Genomic DNA, 20999 nt, shown 5'->3' with positions numbered 1-20999 from the left:
GCAACTCAGGAGAAAAACTTAAATGATAGTTGTTAGGTCATAAGGCAAAAAAATGTGTGTTTCCGGTCGGCCGACCATCCTGGTTTCTCAGTGGCAACCTTTGGACATTTTCCCCCATGGTAAAAATGTTGTTTTTTTTTAAATCACAAAAAGTCACATTAAATATATATAATGTTTAAAAAAAACAAAACAAAAAATGACCTGCCACCTAATTTTAAAACCAGTGCAATGGGAAACATTTTTTCTAGCCAAATAACAATAATGAATGCTAAAAAGAAAACCTAACTAAAACCTGAAAATGGTATGCTGCACTTACTGTAAATGTGCAAATATTTAACTTATTCATGGGGAAAAAAACAATTTTCAATAAAATCTTATGTCTGGCCTGGGTGAAAACTCTTTACAAAAGTATTTAAACTTATTTTATAAAGAATCCCCTAAAACTTCTTGAAACATTTATCAGACAGCAAACACTTGTCAACCTACCTCTTGAGACCTGGGAACCCAGCCCTTTCTATGGCCATAAGGTGGTGCTGTCCTTTTGCTTACTACCGGGACAACCTGAAAGAAAAGTTACAACATTCATAGTGTAAACTGGATCATCTGAGCAAATCGCACTTTGCTTGTAATTTACACAATTTTCTGATCTGCATGAAAATATTCATCAGCTGTTTAACATACTAATAATATTTTTTCAGAAAATTTAAAAAAAAAAAATTTAAGCGTATCTGGATCATTACTAATTATTTTTCCTTTTATCTAACTGACTGGCCACTAAGAAAATAAAAATAATTATACCATTTGTTTTGTGTACCACAAGAAACAACAATAAGAACTTAACACTGATCCGTTTTGCAAGTGGATCTATTTTTTTTTACTGATTGTAGGAAGCAGCTGGGGACAAATTTTTAGAATGTAAATTTTTAAATTTTCACTGATATAAGTGACTTTGACCACTTAATACCTGTTTTCACTATCTGGAGCAGTCAATGGACCATGTCAGTAAATGATAAATAAGACATTGTTCAAACATGATTGCAGGTAACTGCAAGCTGTCAGTCAGTTTTGAGAAGAATTAAATGGGATTAGTAGGAAATAATAAATGACTGGGGGATATACTCTATTGCTCAACAGATTGGCAAAAAGATTCTGTCATTTGCACGTGTTGTTAATTTATGTTTATTGCAAACTGTGTGAGACACACTTGGGACTGGCTGGTTTTTTTCTGGATTATTTACTCTGATAACACATTTTTGTGATCGGAACTGAGTAACAAATGATACCACTATAAGGATGCCAGTCGCCAACTGTAATGGACCTGAGAAGCTTATCTCAATGAAAAATTAAAAGTTAACTTTATAAAACAAGTATGTATCCAGCACGAAGAATACTGCTAATCTAGCTCTGAAAAACAGATTTATATATATCCAGCTTCATCTGAGGCAGCCACCAGGTTACTTTTTACCCCTATTTCTACTGCTGACTTGGGGGGGGGGGGGTCAGATGACAGAATTTGATCAAAACAAACTGATTAAATGTTATGGGTATATCTACACTGAAAAATTTAATGAGAGTTTCTATTTTGGGCCAAGTGTTAAGTTTGGTTTCAAGAAGGCATTTTAAAAAATGGTCTGGGAAAAAATGAGACAGATATTGATGAAGTGTCAGTGATATTGTTAATAAAGACTAAGCAGTATTTTGTATTATCAGTTATAAAGAGAAATTCTTGTTCATTCTTGATTTTCACATGCAATACATTGAACTTCATGTGTCTATAATGGTATTGTTATATTTATTAATATTATGAAATGTAATAAAAATATGTAAAAGCTGTTTTTTGTCACGTTTATATAGAATAAAAATGGGGCCAATATAATATTTCCGTCCCTCTGCATCATATCAGAAAATGGCTCTTTTGCTTGAAAAGTGGCTCCAAATTGTTTAATTTGGCCAAATTTCACAATGCAAAGAAAAATATTTCTAAGGGAGGCCCTGATATCTGATGTTCATTGTGAAGCATCTATGTGTGTCATTGACCAGCAGCTGCTACAAACTGTCCTGAGTGATTGCTGTTTACACGAAGAAGGAAGTCACCTTAACAGGCACAACATCCCATTTCAAAGTACAAATATCACTCCTCAGCTGGTGCCTGATGATAGATCTATAAATTCAGTGTCAAAATAACCAACTTTATTAATTAAAATCACTTTGTTCATGACATAAATGGCTACTGATAACACCTAGGCAATTTATACCACATTCTGCAGTGTTGATTGTACTAGTATATAAGCTGCACATAATCTAATCCCAATGAAGATGATGTTACTACCCTGAATCCAGAATAAAAGCACTATTATCCAAAAACACCATGTGAAATGAATTGATTTACTAGGGTAGATACTAACAGAGTTTTTCCTGGGTACCTGGAAATGGCTGAGGCACATCATTTTGGGAACAAATAAAAATTGCTGAAACTTCTGCATGATTTCAAAATATTTTTCATTGTCATATGGATGGATTTTGGATCCTAGGGGCTATAAAACTATATGGTGATTCTGAGAAAGCTCACATAGCACAAAATGCAATGTTCTCTCACAAAAATAGCACTATCTATTCTACAAAATTAAGGGAATGCATGATGCAACATGTTTCAACATGTTTTACATACATTATATTAAAAGCTAAGAACTGCTTTTAGCAATGTAAGCTGGGACTAAAATGGGTGCATTTGTGGCTTAAACTTTAGATCTAATGTGTGATACATTTAACAGGTCAACCTTCAAATAAAGGCCAAACAAAAAATAAACAAACCTGTGTTTGTAGATGAAGAGCTTGTTCCTCTTCATCTCTGTCAAATATTCTCTGTGTTGGAGCTGGCAAGATACTGAAAACATCCAAAAAATGGGTAGATAAAATGAAGTGTTCATGTTGTGTCTCATAAATCAATATAATGTAAAAAACAAATATTATCATGCATACAATGTTAACAAATGTAAGGCATTCTTGGTACATGTATTAGACATTCTAAGCTGAACATGAGCCAAAAAACAAATATCCCCCCACTGAGCCTACATTAAAAAAACCGAGTACACTCATTGCCAAAGAAGCAAAAGATGATCAATTTCACTGGCAAGCAGAAATATCTTACTGATTTTGATTAGCCTAGGCACCAATCAAGAGTACATGATTACCATCAGAAAATGTAAACATGAAAAGTATTAAATCTTCAACCAAACACTTCTCTATTTATTTCCAAACTAGTGCACAGGGAGGAAAATGTAAACTCAAATGTCAAAAATAAATTCAGGAGGAGTGGTTACTTAGTACAAGGAATTAAAATCTCAGGATCATGACAGGTATACCAAAAAATGGCCATCGGTGCTTGGATCATGGATAGTTTTATCATCTGCAATAAATAATCAGACTTCAAGCATGATATACTTTGAATCAGTCACTGCTGTGAGAGACTATAGCAGCAAGATTTGCTATAATTTCTTTGTCAACTAAAATCACCATCACCTGAATAGTGGACATGGTTACTTAATTTGACCAGGAAATTGTAGAAAAACAAGCCTTCGTATGACTCTAATATTAGAGATTCAAAGATTATACATGTAGTACTGGAAATGTAAATATTTACAGTAGTCTGAATTAATAAATCCATGAAACTAGTACCAGCAACAATGGTAAGTGTTTAACTTTCTCAAATAAAAAAGACACAAATTGTGTTTTTCTAAATGACTACTACTTTTCAACATGGTGCATGTGACTGAGGCCTGCTTTTTCCATTTCTAGACTGAGAACAGGTAGGGAGTGATTTAATTTTGCAACATATTTTAAGTTAAAATTATGTGTATGCTATGAACAACAATGACAAATGTATACCTCTCCCCAGATAACTTGTATATAAATGGATCCAAAAACAATGACTGTATTATAAGTGACACAAATTACTAAGGGGCTGCTAAAAATTTAAGATGTCAACATGGCTAGTCATTGGCAATAAGAATATGGGGGAAGGAGAAGCTGTTAAATGGTTTAATGCCCATCTTATAATCAAAATGCGAATAACTATCCATAAAATTCTTTTCTAATGAAGTTGTTTGCTTTGACTCAATCAAATGGCATCTCTTTTAAGTAATTTTCTTTACTTCATTGACATCAATGATAAACCCAATGTGATGCATAACTGAATCAGATTCAGATTTGTTGTCAGATATGATTAATTAGTTCAATAATGTAATTTACTGTGACAGATTAGGTAATACCAATCCTACTGCTCAATTAAGTCATTGATATTTATATGACCAGCCTATGAAAGTGAGATGAATTTAAGTAAAGGAGGGTGGTGTATTGTGCTAATGAGTGAGGTTCATCTTCTAAGCTTCAATTCTAGAGCAAGTCTGGTATATAACAAAAATAAAATATCCTTTTCCTATAGTAATACCAAATTTGTTTCATTGCATGATACCAAAATCAATATATTGTGGAATTTTTGCCACTCATTAAATAATCATGAGGTTTTTTGTAGAACATGATTATATATATATATCTATATATATATATTCTATATTAATCATCACAGGAAAATAAAATATACTGTTTATATTCAAAATACCAACCTTTCAAAGATCGTCAAAAATATTACAGTAGTCCCCCTCTTATAAGGCCACCCCTAATGCAGCAGGGAAGTGGCCTTATAATGCGGGTGGCCTTTCTAGAGGGGGATGACAAATGCGAATAGTAAATACATATGAAAAAAAGTAAAAAGTACATTTTTATTTTAAATATTTAATATTTTAATTAAAAAAATCACATGCATGATGTGAAATAAATGTAAAACAAACTCTGTCATCATTTTGAATAACCACTGATATGGTTTTAAAACTGTCTTTATAATTATGTTACAGTTCACATCATCTGTCACTTTTTTGGTAACAGTCTAAAAAAACAAACCAGTATCGTCACGTCACGTTAAAAATATCATTGCTGTCATCCCCTGCATATATCGTTTAGTTTTTTGTTCCAATCTTTGACAACTTCATTATTAACATCAGCTGATTCGCCACTAAGGACAGAACACATGATATTGTGTCGCACTTGAAATCTGTGCAACCATCCGTTACTCGCGGTAAAGTCGTCATATCCCAATTCAACTGACAAATCTTTTGCTTTTTCTTGTCATTCAAATCAGGATACAAACGTTTCCTGGCTCAAACAATCTTCTTTTCTCCGTCCATTTCACCTTTCCACTTCTGCAGAATTATTTCATTATCTTTCACGATATTGTTTATCTGAGTCTTCCCGACGTTAGTTTTTCTGCAAGGATCCTTGACGACCCACCCCCCGTCAGTTGAATTACTTTCACGTTCTCCTCTAAACTGAGAATTTTTATTTCCCTCGATGACATGTTGATCTTTTTGCAGTAAGTTATTCATGTTGCCAACTACAATACTGATAAAACAATTTTATATGCATCTAAACAAATTGCCGTGTTTTTAAAGGAAGTGATCTTGTCACGTGATTTGTTAGTCGCAGTCTGGTACCCTAATGTTTTTATACATTTCTTGAAACTAATTGAGAGAAGCCAAAACGGCTTCGATATGTACCATTAACATCATGCAGATTTGACCTCGCGGCCGCTAGGATTCGTAATTTTGACAATTATTGTCAGTAGTAATAGCCACTGATTATCAAAGTGAACAAGCTCAACATCCTACTAAGGGAAGCCATAAAGGCTACCAAACCATTTTCCTGCTGACTTGGGTATTGTACGTCGATACTGCCACTTCTCAGCTGTTACTACTGTTGAATAATTGTAATTTTAACAATTATCGTTGAGTAAATGGGACATGTTATGATAACACAGCAGTAAGGCTAATTGGATTACATGTATGTACCCTTTTTGTATGGATTAAAATTTGAGTCTTTCTCGGTTTTTATGGAATAAATTTGGCTTCTCGTGAGGCGTAAATGATATAATATTAACCTTAGTGGCAAATGTACTTTACTCAACACTTCTTTCAGTAATGAAAACCTGACATTGGGAAACAGAAATCGGATTACTTAACACACGTTATGAATAAAATACTGGTTCTGGATACATATTCAAATAAAATGCGGCCGCTTGTGAGGGGTAAATTGTATAATTTTGCACTAATATGCTGGCCGTGTTAGCCGGGTGGCCTTTCGCGAGGGGTACTTTTGAACATAAACTCATCGGTGCCAACGGATTCTGGCCATAATGAGCGGGTGGCCACTGGTCAGGGGGCCGTTCAAGAGGGGGACTACTGTACTCAGAAACATTACTCTAAAATGTTGACACATGCCTCCCTCTGAAAACATGTATTAAATCAGTTTTTTTACTGTAATTATTGATCAAAAAGAGTTTCTTTTTTCAAAAACTTGGGATATTTCAATCACAAAACAACAACTGTCATTGTCAACACTACATGACCTGTGTGACTTGTACTATAATCTATGACACATTCACTGTGTTAGTAGTTGTGAAGCTCAAGATGCTTCCCCTTAGGATCAGTAAGCATTATGGTTTGAATACTTGACTACTATGGTATGAGGACATCTTTGTATGTGATCAATGGTACATTTATATAGATTATTTTAAGAGCTTTAACATGTTTTGGACATAGCCAGCTCTGATTTCTGCAACTATGAACAAATTCCTTTGTTTTAGTGACATGTTGTTAAATATTTGCACTATTAATCAATTCCAATATCCCCAACATGAACCTACTTGAACTTCCTTCAGTATACCTTGACTACTGTCGCATTGGCACAAATTCAACTGTATGTCTACGGAACGTGAAAATGCGTCCATTCGCTAGTATCATATTTTCATTCCGCCAGGATAAAGACAGCACAGTAAGTATATTAATTACACATAAATTAGTGGAAGAGTGTTGATATAGGCTGCCAATTGTGTGAAATGTTCCTGAAACTTTGATTACTCATTCCACTGTCAACGACGTCGGAACAAGTTATACAAGGCCGTTATTTGGATGGTAAGACATAGCACTAAAACAAAAACAACAGGTGCTATGTCTTACATTGTAGGTCTAGGGTCCTAGTTAACTCTGGCCTTTCGTAACCCGTTTGTTTTATATGGACAGTAATGTTGGGGTGGAAACGTGACTGCACAAATATTTAAAATTGGATTGCAAATGTCAGAGAAAAAGTACCGAAAGATGTCAAAGACTGAAAAACCATACTGAACAGTATCGAAAATTAGGATGTATACAAAAACTTAAATGAATGTCTTGTATTCTACCAACATTATTTTAATTATGGCCATTGATGATTTTGACTTTAAATATGCGTAAAAAATGTGAACACAACAATCAAATAAAAAATCGTGGATCACAAACAATGAGGAAAAGGCGGCATTAAGATTGTACTTACTCCGACAGCTTCATCGCCATCTTGGTCAATAGGTATTCGCGTTCAAATGACGTATGAACGTGATTCCCACGAGACACTAATGGATTTTGATTTCGAAAACTAATAATTGTCCCTGTAAAGAAACTATAAAAATGACATACATATTATTAAATATTACCAGCTATTGTCTTTTTTGTGGGGTCTGCATAGACTGCTACAAAGAACCAAGCCAGTATTCTATACTGCAAACGGATATATTTGAAAACCAGTTAAGTAACATGTTCGGCTGGTATGTAAAGTCCAAACTAAATGAGGACGAAGGCTTAAACTAATCACGCTTATTCGATTAAATTATAATGATACACATGTAGAACCGGACCGAACCTAATATTCTACAGACAAATTTATTTTTAGGTTATCTTCTTTTCAGAATAGTATTGGGGGACGGAAACGATAACTGGTTTAGAGCAGACGAATTTTTTCCTTGAGTTTTGCATTATTCCTTCAGGGTCTAAATTGTTATGTAAGTGCAGTTTTACACTGAATACAAATTCTTTCACCAAATTAGATTACTTGGAATAAACAGCAGCAGAAGTCAGCATGGTATCTCTCTGGGTGACCTTTCTCGGGGCCTTACAGATGTCACATTAGGATTTTAAAACGAATTGTAGAGAAGTCATTCTGGGAGAATTCATCACAGGTGTCAAGAGAAGTCGCCCCATGGTGGTCGAAGTCGCCCCACTGCACATGGAGAAGTTGCCCCAAGGATCATATATATTCAGAGATCTCGTCACATGGTTGTTATGGCTTTATTTATTGTTGTTTTTCTTTTCCATTTGATCAAATCCGCTTCTGTAATTAACGAAAAATGTTTTCTGCCCCTTTTTGCTCTGCTCTTCAAATCGTCAGATACATTTTATTATGAAAAATAGAACGGGTTTAAGCATGATGAGACGTCTGCAGTTTTATATTTGAAAGGATTCCAACCTAATAATCAAAGTCATCCAGAGATGACTTTATGGCATGAACCAATATAACACGAAATCGACTCAATTGGTACTGACCATCCCATTTTTGCTCTGCTCTTCCGATCATTATACTCTGACTATACATCCCCGTTTGTTTGTACCTCCCTGCCGATTTCAGTAACGAAAACATTTAATGTGATAAAAAGTGCACAGAACTAAGTCAACTGAATCAGTGATTTATAATTTCTAACCTGACTGTGACCAGAAGGGCACAGATACTGGCATCACCTGCACCTTTCATGCTTAACAAAATTTCCATAATAACATGGCGCCATATTTTACACACTGTGGGCTAGTTTATTTCCATCAGACAACATAATGATGTAGTTCATTGTTTGGTAACTGCCGGATAATTCAGTAAATTACATAACGTTAAGATTTTGTAAATATATCCCTTTGCACACATGAATATAGAAATTAAACCGCTTGTTAAATCTATGTGAAATGTGAAAGGAAAATTTGTTGCTGTCATTCTTTTCCTTTGCTTGATTCGACATTGTAAATATCAGAAGCAGATGACTTATCAATGTATTGTAAATATCGAAAGCAGATGGCTTATATATGTAAATCTGTAGTTGTGTACACACCTCTTTGCTGAAAAAATACTTGTCCAGGAACTGGAAATGGATCTCGAGCATGTCCATCTATTATATTTAAAACTTCCGTCAAGCATGAAAAGCACAGATGATGACAGTGTTAGATCCACTCTACTCACTGTCACGTTAGAAATTATAAATCAATGATGAACTGACTAAGATGCTTGCACTTTTTGTCACAGTAAAGGTTTCCGTTATTGAAATCGGTATGAGTTAGAAACAAACGGGTTGGTTTAGTCAGATTATAGATGCATTTTATAATGAAAAAATAGAGTGGGTGTAAGCATGGTTTATATTTGAAAGGATTCCAACCTAATAACCAAAGTCATCCAGAGATGACTTTATGGCATAGACCAATATAACACGAAATCAACTGAAATGGTGATGACCATCAATAAGTCAAACGGTTATAGTATCGTCTCTCTTGAACAGTTTAATCTGCATTTTCATGGAGATTTGCTTACCATTGACGAATGTTACTTGAAATCGATAAAATGCATCATTGAAGTGTAATCAGTAAATGCGGTCGCTTCTGAGTTCAACATTATCGCTAATGCACAGAATTCAGATGGTTTCTGAAAGCTCACTTCTACTATGCACATCATTTAGTTTATTTCTTGTTTTTGTCAGTGTTCATAATTTTATTATTTCTCACAAACTATTTAAAGTTGAACGAGAAGTTTAAAAATATTTCACTACTAAATTGCTGATGCAAAATAAACACAATTACATTATTTTATTATATATAACAGCACCATGATCACACGTACTAACGGGATTTTGTTACCTTAAATGCATATTTGAACTGCTTGACGTACTTGGGACATAACGAGAAGATCATCTTTAAAAACAAATTTAAATGTCACATATAAATCCTGGACTAAACTGAATAATATTTCACATGGTCTGAATCAGCTTGGAAGTTGGGCCGAATCAGACAGAAATCAGGGCCTAATCAGTCATTAGTTTGTACCAAATCAGCCTGGTCCTAGAGTAATTGCCACATTAATGAATAATGTTAGTATAATAGATATATCAATCAAGAAAGTTAACAGTAACGTTTGTTTAAAAATATTTCTTGTGGTGGTCCTGTATGTGTTGTTTTAAGAAATCTAATGAGTTTATATGGATACACAGACTTTCAATTATCAGTGATTTATTTTTCTATTTTTGACATTACACAAAAAGATGAATGCAGAATGGGAAGGTTGGGTTTATTATACAACCAGTGAAAAATAGTCTATAAGTGTGGAAAGAAAAAAATGCATATTCATCCGATGCAGTTACACAAAATCAAAAATGCATAATAAATTGATGTTGGAAACAATGATTGACAAAGGGTAAACATGTCTTTAATGTTATTTCAATTGGTAGATAATTTCTTACTTTTCAAAGATGGAGAAACAAGAGTAAAAAGATTGAGGATTGTTCCAGTACCCATGTTAATATAATTTTAGAATATAAATATCAGAGTTAAACAACAAACTAAGGTTAGGATTTCAAAACAAACACTTTTTGCTACCAATACTGAGACAATTTTGCCGTATAACTGTCAGAGATGAGCACTGATGAAAAACAACAGCAATACTTTCCATATTCAATACCAAGCATTGGATCGTCTAATGGGGGAAAATGTATTCGGATACACGCTGAACATATTCAATCAAGGAAAAGATATTCAACTATCTATTTGACAATCTGAACCCTCTACTTACTCAAAAACTACTTAATCATACATTTGATAAAATTAATTACATTTATTTGAACATCAATGAATTTAAATAAGTTGCACACAGGACTAACATAGATTTTGTCAAAATGGGTTAAGAACAAAAATGTTTATATCAGAGTTACAAACAATGATGACTCGTGCTTTTTGGATGCAATTGAATCACTTCTAAACACTTCCGTAAATGAACCCTTGATACCATCAATATTAATTTTTAAACAAGTGTTCCTGTTGTTTCAATAGGTGTCCAAAGAAATTAATAATCTCAGCAAATTTGACAGTGATTTTGTTATCACTGCATATATGCAGAAATTTACCAAATGATCTCAAAGGAATACACTTTGCTATGATGACATTTGCATCATTACATTGGAATGACAAACATAATAAAATAGAATTAGGATACAGGTGCAGCATATAATCTAGAACAGACAGAGTGAAGCCATCAGATAATCAAGATATTTTTCAGTTATTCTAACCCAGGTTTGTAACTATTAAAAAGGGTACTTGCTGATATAATTTAGATATTACTAAAATAAGAGGCAAAAATTAAATTCCATTGAAAGTAATGGCATTCTTTGAAAATAAATAGTTACAGTGAACAGTCTGCTTTTGATGGATGGAGACAAAACTTGTGAGGGAAATTAGGAAACTATAAAATAATCTGTTATATGATGCAACAATCTGGGCTGCATGACATTTTTACCATCTTGGACACCATACAGATGACTGTATCTTCTTGTGTATGGTAACTTTCAGACAAACGAGTCTGCTATATCACCTGACAATGGTGACAGTACTAAGCAGCATTAACAACAGCAAACAGCAATTCCACAATGATCTGTAATAATGGTTTGACATATACAGGGCTTAAGTAAACACTTGCAATGGAAAACGACGTTTGTGGGGTGGTATGCTTGAATTTCACTGTGAATGTTAATCACGATGAACTATAATATCATTTAGGGATTTGAACAATTTAAAATGCGATCAAATAATGCGGTAACCACCGTATGGCGAAATCTTTGTTGCTAACGTTATTGTTCTAAGGTACACATTTCTATCTTTTGAATAACTTATTTATTTAAAAGATTAATATTAAATAGGTTTTCTAGGTGACAAGTTTTGGAGTGATTTATCCAACCATTTGGGGTGACATCTCCAACCACTCTAGGGCAACTTCTCCAGATATGTTGAGTCGAGTTCTCCCAGGGCGAGTTCTCCATGGGGTGAATTTCCCATATACCTTTTATAACTTAGTCCAGGACTCCCATTTTGGTAAAAATAGGAGTCCCACCTAGCAAAAAGTGCAGTCCTGTCCCAAAAAAATTTGCATATTAAAAGCACTATTGTTTGCCACTGAGTTTAATTTCTACATTCTTTATAACACTGACATATAGCTTTTGTTTGTTCATCAGAGTGAGACTTAATTTTGTCAATGAAAGGAAAGGTCTTTTTACAAACACTAAGCTAGACATTGCACACTTGGCTGTTTTTTTTATATCAAACTATCAGTCATTAGCTCTCTTCTGAATCTCATCAGTCTTTATCAGTTTGCCATTTAACCCCAAAATACTTATCCAAATTTGTGGATGGCATTTTGTTTAAGTCTCAACATGTCCTGATTCCGAGGTCACATGCAGTGCTTATTCAGCTATACTCGGAAATGAGCACAATAATGAAAGCCAAAGTTGTTTATTTGATGTTCTGTTATAAGTGACCACATGTACATCTTGGGGTCTTTCCACATCTGAATTCAGTCATGTAAATATCAGCACATTTTCCCACCCAGCAGTCAGAGTCTTTGAACTTGCCACCCAGCTAATGCATCATGTTCTTTGATGTACCCTTGCAATGACAAATTGTACATCAGTATTTCAGCCACTAAATTATGTCATTGTAAATATCAGCAGAGCTAATTGATCAATATTTTTTTCCACTTAATGGGTGACTGAAGCAGGACTGGCAAGTCTTCAAATTTGTTGCCCACCTACTACATGCATACAGAGAACTCCTGCATAAGTGATTTTGTGCATTCCAGATAAAATAAATTGTCAGAATATGCCTGATTAAGCATTTTTGAGACCTCTGGCCTTATTTCAGACCATTGCTATACTCAGACTACAGTAGATTAACAAGATGCTCTCCATCTTTTTCTTCTGACTATGTTAGTGACATGACTAGTGTTGGAGAACAACTGTATAAGACACGACTTGTACTGGAGCGTCAGCTATGTTATTCAGGTGAATTATTGGGCTACTAATTAATACATTTATTTCGACCTTTGTATGCATTTGGTATGTATAATTCCTCTTCTGTTGATCCATAGCATTAAATCCTTTTGAACCCTCACCGTTTTAGCATTTAATCCCCATCAGAACAGAACACCTGTGTATTCCACACCTTTCCACACATTAGTCAGTTCCCAGTTTTGTAAACTGTGCAATAGTTAAGACTTATTCTTACCTTGGGGTGATGATTCTTTCCATGCATATATCAGCATTTCAGATCCTAGGTTGTTGACCACTGAATGCACAGGTTTTCTGTTCTGACAGGCTGCTTATGTCTTGTGTCTATTTGATATCTTAACATCAAGGACAATGTAGGCTGTGTCTGTTTGATATCTTAACATCAAGGACAGTGTAGGCTGTGTCTATTTGATATTTTAACATCAAGGACAATGTAGGCTGAGTCTATTTGATATCTTAACATCAAGGACAATGTACGCTGTGAGATCCTGATCATGTGAGCATGCAGTGCGAAAATGACCAAGTTCATGGTCCAGCTTGTAAAACTATATTCGGCTCAATTGGTGTCCCATTAAAGAGATGAAATATGTGTTAATTGTTATGTCTAGAAAAATCCATTCTTTTTTTCTTTATCTACTTTGTGGGGTTTTTTTTAGCCCATTCCCAGTCAAGTTGCATTAAAAAGGTTGTAGGCACAGTTATCTAAATCTCATGGAATTATATTTTAAGGGTCTTTAATAACTTTTGATGGCTTCAAACCAAAAGTCAGATTACACTGGTCAACAGTGAAATCATTACTGACTTGAAAAGGCCCTAATCTGTAGTATTTTGGTGTGCCGAACACGAATATAACCGTGAAAAATTTGTATTGGCTCTCGTTTTGAAGATATTCATATACCTCATTTTCTATGTTTCACTGTGTAAATTTCTCCAGTAGGACTGCAGCAACATCCGGAATAATGATGTAACATTGCATAATACCATCATGCTCACATCATCCACAGTTGATTGCATCATTTTCTGATGCAATGCAATACTAATGCCATGCGGCTGCTGAAGTAAGTTGACGTCAGCAGTGTACTATACATGTGTAGGCCTATTATACTAATGCCAGGCGGCTGCTGAAGCTGACGTAAGCAGTGTACTATATAAAGTCCAATCAGATAGGTTCAGCATTTAAAATATTTTAGACGTTGTGCGAGACAGTTCAAGCTACTGTTACATAAAACTTATTATTTTATCCATTTACGTACAATAAAGAACAGTAATGCCTCGAAAGTGTGTTAATACCGCGGACAATTTTTGCTATATTTGTGGGGAAGTGACATTTGCCAACCAGAAGAAAAGTATCAATTCTCAAGTGAAGAAGGCATATCATCTTTACTTCGGATGTAAGGTTGGTGACCAAGACAAGCCTTGGGCTCCGCATATATGCTGTGCTACATGTACAACACAGCTTTCACAGTGGTTGAATTGCAAAAGGTCATCAATGCCGTTTGCAGTCCCAATGGTGTGGAGAGAGCCAAGCAACCACCTAAATGACTGTTACTTCTGCTTGGTTCCTCCTCTTTCCGGCGGAATAATGAAGCGAAAGAAGTCGAGAATAGTCTACCCAAACATTCCGTCTGCATTGAGACCAGTTCCACATGGTGAGGGACTTCCTATTCCAGAACCTCCAGCAGAATATTCTCTTGATTCATCTGACGAAGACAAAGGTGAGTCGACCTGTTCTTCTCCTGGTCCATCAGCATGCAGTGATCCAGATTTTCACTGTGGTGCATCATCAACCCCACACAGAATAACACAGGAAGAACTAAATGACCTGATTCGTGATTTGGACTTATCAAAGAACAAGGCAGAATTGCTAGGATCAAGACTCCAACAATGGAATCTTCTAGAAGAAGATGTCACAATTACTGCATATCGAAAGCGCCACCAGCAATTGGAGCCTTTCTTCAGAAAGGAAAGTAATCTGATATTCTGTTCCGATATTGAGGGCCTCATGAATGCTTTAAAAATCACTCATGACCCACAAGAATGGAGACTATTTGTGGACTCTTCGAAACTGAGTCTCAAGGCTGTGCTTTTGCACAATGGAAACATTCTTCCATCTATTCCAGTAGCGTATGCTGTCCACATGAAAGAGACATACGATAACTTAAGGCAGCTACTGAATTCCATTGAGTATAACAAGTACAGCTGGCACCTCTGTGGTGATTTGAAGGTAGTTGCCCTTTTAATGGGACTGCAGCAAGGATATACAAAATACATGTGTTTCTTATGCGAGTGGGATAGCCGAGCAAGGGAAATGCACTACATGAGGAAGGAATGGACTCACAGGCAGAATGTAGCCATTGGAGAGAAGAATATCCAACACCCAGCTCTGGTTGAGGCTCAGAAAATCTTGCTACCACCCCTTCACATCAAACTAGGTTTGATGAAGAACTTCGTGAAAGCCATTGACCGGACTTTGCCAGCATTCCGATACCTGCATGAAAAATTCCCTCGACTCAGCGAAGCAAAGATTAAAGAGGGAGTTTTTGTGGGTCCTCAGATTCGAGAGCTTTTCAAAGATGACCGGTTCAACAACTTGCTGCAAGGTGACGCGAAACAAGCATGGAATGCTTTTCGCCTAGTTTCTACAAACTTCCTCGGAAATGTTAGGGCAGAAAACTATAAGGAACTAGTAGAAGACATGTTGATGAAGTATAAGAAACTTGGCTGCAATATGTCTCTAAAGATTCACTTCCTTCATTCCGATTTGGATTTCTTTCCTAGCAACTGTGGTATTGTTAGTGATGAACACGGCGAACGTTTTCATCAAGATATCGCAACAATGGAACAAAGATACCAGGGAAAATGGTCCACTACAATGCTGGCTGACTACTGCTGGACACTCCTCAGAGATGCTCCCAAACAGCTGTACAAGAGACAGGCGAAGAAATCTAAGATGTAGTCAATGACTTGATTTTTTATAGGTAGGCTATTACAGTTGACCTTTTACTATTGGAATGCATTTCGTTATGTAAACATTAATTTCTTGCAGATTACAAAAAAACTAGAGCCAATTTTGCAATTTGACTGTCATATTCGTGTTCAGCACATAAAAATTGATAAGAATTGACTAATTTTATTTCAGTAACATGACTTTTGTAAAAATTTGTTGTCCAGTGTTATTCAGGCATTATTTTCCACGTTTTATCTTTAAATTTAGTACTATCAAAAATGTTCCTGTGCTGGCATCCTAACAGTTGTAGTCAATAAACAGCTTTTGTACTGGTTCTGAAAAGGCATAGATTTTTACTTTTGTATTCATTATTGTGTTGCCCAGTCCATTATTCCAGATCATAGTAATTTGGAAGAGCAATAAGTAACATCATTACTTTACATGTTCAAGTGGTACGACACATTTAATTTGTGCAGCAAGGTAGGTGCTCACGCAGAAGACAAGAAGGGAAAATAATCAGTTACTGTTATCTTATTACATGGACATATATTATGAACTGCGAAAGAAAAATACAGATTCATTGAAGAATTAAATTAGCAATAAATTGTGCAAAGCAATTGCATTTATTTTCATGGATATTTTGCGATCCACCTGCATGGGAAAATTAGCAATTATAAAAGTGTCTGTCTTTTCTAGATAACAGTGCATATGAAATGATTATTACTATGAAGATATTAGCATACATTTTTTGTAACAGGAAATGAACTCATATAAATATGTTACAGTACCAGGTACCTGACAAGAACTGGTTTGGTTGGGTGTGGCCCTGTGCTCCAACCTATAAGGTAATCTGTACTTGATAAAATGATTTGTGCATTAGTTTCTTCTAGAGATAGTAGTAAAAAAAATTATTGGTAAGGTATTGAAAATATATTGAAAACTAATTTTACATAAATAAAATGACATTTGTTTTATTGACAGGAACTAGCAGGACACCAATAGTACTGAAGATGAATCGTAAGTAATGGTATGAACAATCAATTAATTGTCCTGTTAAATGCTAAGACTATCAAAAGAAATGTTTTCATCTCAAAAGTTATCTGTTAACAATGAAAATTTTATGAACATGTGGCCAATTGATTTAAATTAAATACGGATACATAGATCAATCCATAAATGGTTTATTGACTTTGATATGACCCCTATTGTAAAACATATTCTTTATCAACTTGCCATATAACAAATTATCTTTTCAAGATTACCTAAATGACATTCATTAGAGATGGCAATATCATGGTGAAAAATGTGACTGTTCAGAAATAGGACATTCTGGTTTGGGAGAAGGGGTGTTTGAATTTAAGGTGATTTAGCAGGTTTAAAGTTGTTCTGTTGTAAACTAATTTAACATTGTGGATTTTAAATTTGATGTCAGATTTCTTTTTCAACATGATGCAAAACTTACTAGATAAACACATGAATGAATATCTGAATAGCAATGTTCAGTCCAAATATATGCATACACAAAAATGTTCTAATTAAAATGTTTGCTTCTTTACTTCAGCTCCAATTCAAGCTATATTGACCAAAGATTAAAGCTCTGCCTGTGCATCTCATTTTTAAATATCTTAGATGACTTAAGTTATACCCAAGAGACTACGCAATAATAATTATCCTTTTTTATCTCTGGATATAATTTTTTGAGACTATAGTAAATAGGTCAAAGTGACCTTATATAAAGTTTGTGAGATAACTTACATAGGTTTGTGTTTTTACAGTACTAATTAAACCTGCTTAGTGAAATGGTAAACTGTAAAATTATGTAGGCCTATAGTTCTGGTTACCCGACATTTTTTTCCCCAGCAGACCGTACATTTGTTGTGGAGAAAAAAGTTGCAAAAAAGGAAAAACAATTGGGTGAAATAAATTAATGAAACTATTTGACTATGAAGTTAAATTCAGGATGTGATTGACACATTTTCTGATTTATGCTACATTTAAATGAGCCCAGACCAAAACAAAAAATTGTTTGTACCAACCTACCTACCATAATGTTTTTTTCTCCATGTAACCAGAACCCTATATTTTTTGTATTTTGCTTGATCCAGGCAAGTGATATTTAGCGTCTTAAGAGTAATGCCTGTTTCTGTTTTATTCATTGTCCTGCATGATCATATATACATGCATACCTTCTGCCAGTTACTGATCTTTTCTTCTTGATATTTGCATTTAAATAAGAGGTGTGAGGACATCCTTGCCCTGTGGACACAATTCAGAGTGTTTTGCAGAACATCCATCATTTAAGGAACAGCAGGCTTTAAAGGAAATTAGTGGAAACATCACAAAAAATTTAAATCGGTGGAAGCATCACAATTTTTTAAAATATCTGAATTTTTTATGCGTTTTTTCTGTAATATTATCACTACTGCTTGCAGTTATTTAAAATACAAGAGACATTTTGAAAAACAATTAGGCAGTTGATGCAGAAATGCAGAAGATATGCTCAGTTTAACAACTAATATTGTTCTCGTTGAAAATAAAAATCTGTATAATTTTGAAAAATCTGCCCATAAAATCACTTATGCAGGAGTTTTCTGTATGCATGATAAATTACAATCTCTATCCAAAAGTTTCTTCATTCTTCCAAAACATTGCTCTGAAATATCTGCTGCTGATCTAACCATTATATACAATATATTTGTTGCAGTTGAGGTACTGTAAGCCATCACCATATCAGAAGATTTTAAAGAAGAAAAAAAAGTGAAAATGGCACACAGAGTCAAGAGAACCCTAAAACTGCTGACTTTGGGAGGTGCAGTTGGTGGAATAGCATGGTTTTTAAGAGAGAATGACTGGGAGATATCCACTGTAGGAGTGATGAGATTTGGAAGAGCAGCATTAACAGTTGGTTTTATACAGCTTAATTTATACATTAGTATAGGCATAATTATTTTATACTACTATGAAAAATCAATCATGCATTTCTTTAATGCTTTTTTTCTTCATAAAATTGAGCAGAATTTTTTATTTGTATAATTGAAGCAAGCATGTATGAAGTGAAAATGAGTAGTTTGCGTATTTCTAGAAGACAAATTGTAACAAATGAAACACAAAGAATATTTGTTATGATAGTCATGTTCATTTGCATTCAGAGCAGTTATGCATATTGTGTAATGTGATTTTCACTTGTCTGGAAATAACAGACTTTCTTATGATCATATAGTATACCTTGTTCATATAGAATTCATTATTCCAAAGTGGAGTCTTATTGCTCATGCATCACATAATGTTTCAAGTTATATTTTAAACCATCTTTATTCGTCCTATTAAATTTTGCACACATATCTATTGGGTTCATTACTTTTGGTAGTTGAATTGCATGGAAAGCATCAGATTAGTTAATTGATATAGTCATGTTTGTTGCTTTGCTTGTCATAAACCAGAAGAGTTTATGCATGGTCTTCCATGCAACATCCATCATCACAAGCTTGTTATTGCTACTACTAAAGTGCTGGAAGGATTGCCACAAAACTGTCAAACACATTTTTTTCTAAGGTCTTTGGTGCCCCTTTTGACATCCCATATGGCCACCATGGCAGCCATCTTGAAAATATTGTTATTACAGCTGCTTCTGAGTGTATGATCATATCATTGTGGGGTTTCACTAAAATATATTTCTTATAACGTTTTATTGGTGTTTTCACTACTTCTTCTGAATAGATGGCTGAATCAGTACCGGGTTTTATATAAGTCTGTAAGTCTTCATATGATATCAAGTTGGTCCTAAATGAAAATGGTACTCCTCAGATATCCAGTACACCTGCAGCAGGTATACCTGTTTACCACTGTATTTTTTTTTCATTGGTATGTACCTCAATACTTTTCCACTATATCAGTACTTCTGTTACTTTCCATCAGTAAGGAATGTATTGAAATTCCCAAGCATTCTTATTAGGAATTTTGTGATATTAACAGCATGTATTCATTTTTCTTGACAAAAAATAACTTATTCTTTTTTATAGTACATTTGTATTTGTAAAAATTAATTTTGACTGTTACAGATATAATGATATTTAGGATCCTTTTATGACATGTTAGACACATGTTATGTATGATAATGTAGAGGACATATGGGATGTTATGGAAGATATTCAAGCCAAAACCAAAGTTTTGGAAAATATTTTATTTATAAAAAGAATAATTTCTACTTATTTACTATACAACAGTTAATATGCACATAGTAAATTCATCTTCTATAGGGGAGACACCATTTAAATTTTTTCGGAAAGTTGGGAGGTGTGCTGCAATTTTCTTTTGAGCTGATATATTTTATTTTCTCATATCTCAAGATAATTCATATTTTTCTTTAAGATAATATAATGGATTGTGTTATAAATGTCAGCCCTCCAGCCCCAGAGCAGTAAATTGTTGGTACCTAATATAATAGTGGTAAACGATGATACATATCTCAATATGTTCTGAAATGCACAGGCATACCACAGTACACAAATTTTTGTGATACCCAGCTCTAATGGCCACTGTGGTGGCCATCATACAAGTCTTGTCACTGCTTCTCCTGTTTATACATGCAGGTTTAACTAACAGACATAATGTCTGCTTGGCACTAAATCAAAATGGTGCCAGTCTGACTTCCAGTATTGCTTCCAAATCTTGTTGATGCTCTTTTACAACAGATATGTGTAGAGTGTTTACCAAAAGGACTGTTATCATATTTGGTTGCTTCTAAGTGAAATTGATATAGATCTAATTACAATGTTGTCTTCATGGTATCAATCTTGAAACTCTTGTTATGGCTGCTTGCCTGAAACAGATGGAATTTTGACAAGATTTTTTATTTAGTTCCACTCCAGTGAACAGTTGAAAATATTTTTTGTATACCTGATTAAACAAACAAGTATGAGTGAAAATTAATTTAACCCAGTTTGTGGATGTCTCAGAGGAATACTTTGAGTATACCACTTCAAGAAAAAAAACTCTCCTAAAAATAATAGTTATAGATTTAGCTCAACTTGGCATGGCATTGTCTGAGACAAG

General features: G+C 34.4%; 2 protein-coding genes across 4 annotated transcripts in view; one reads left to right on the top strand and one right to left on the bottom strand.

Annotated features, from left to right (window-relative positions):
• The window catches only part of LOC149805591 (SNW domain-containing protein 1-like), a 30312-nt gene extending 22767 nt beyond the window's left edge, over positions 1-7545 (bottom strand). Inside the window, exons 1-3 of the mRNA XM_089950225.1 lie at positions 7420-7545; positions 2812-2884; positions 487-561 (exon numbers count right to left, since the gene is read on the bottom strand). Of these exons, the coding sequence (XP_089806351.1) occupies positions 487-561; positions 2812-2884; positions 7420-7439 (168 nt within the window). The 5' untranslated portion in view covers positions 7440-7545. The remainder of the gene's footprint in view (positions 1-486; positions 562-2811; positions 2885-7419) is intronic.
• Positions 7546-7660: 115 nt separating this feature from the next.
• LOC149805590 (aarF domain-containing protein kinase 1-like) overlaps positions 7661-20999 on the top strand; it is a 53135-nt gene continuing 39796 nt past the window's right edge. The window contains exons 1-3 of one of the 3 annotated variants that reach the window (XM_089950226.1): positions 7661-7921; positions 16929-16964; positions 18652-18848. In XM_089950226.1, the coding sequence (XP_089806352.1) occupies positions 18711-18848 (138 nt within the window). In that variant the 5' untranslated portion in view covers positions 7661-7921; positions 16929-16964; positions 18652-18710. Of the gene's footprint in view, positions 8196-12510; positions 12995-16928; positions 16965-18651; positions 18849-20999 lie in introns of those variants that run through there. The other 2 variants (XM_089950228.1, XM_089950227.1) reach the window with 2 other exon arrangements.

The sequence above is a fragment of the Sinohyriopsis cumingii genome, chromosome 2 (genome assembly GCF_028554795.1).
Source record: "Sinohyriopsis cumingii isolate HCF-2022 chromosome 2, ASM2855479v2, whole genome shotgun sequence".
NCBI classification, from domain to species: domain Eukaryota; kingdom Metazoa; phylum Mollusca; class Bivalvia; order Unionida; family Unionidae; genus Sinohyriopsis; species Sinohyriopsis cumingii.
Note: the sequence above shows the minus strand (reverse complement) of the source record. Positions and strands in the feature narration are given on the sequence as shown.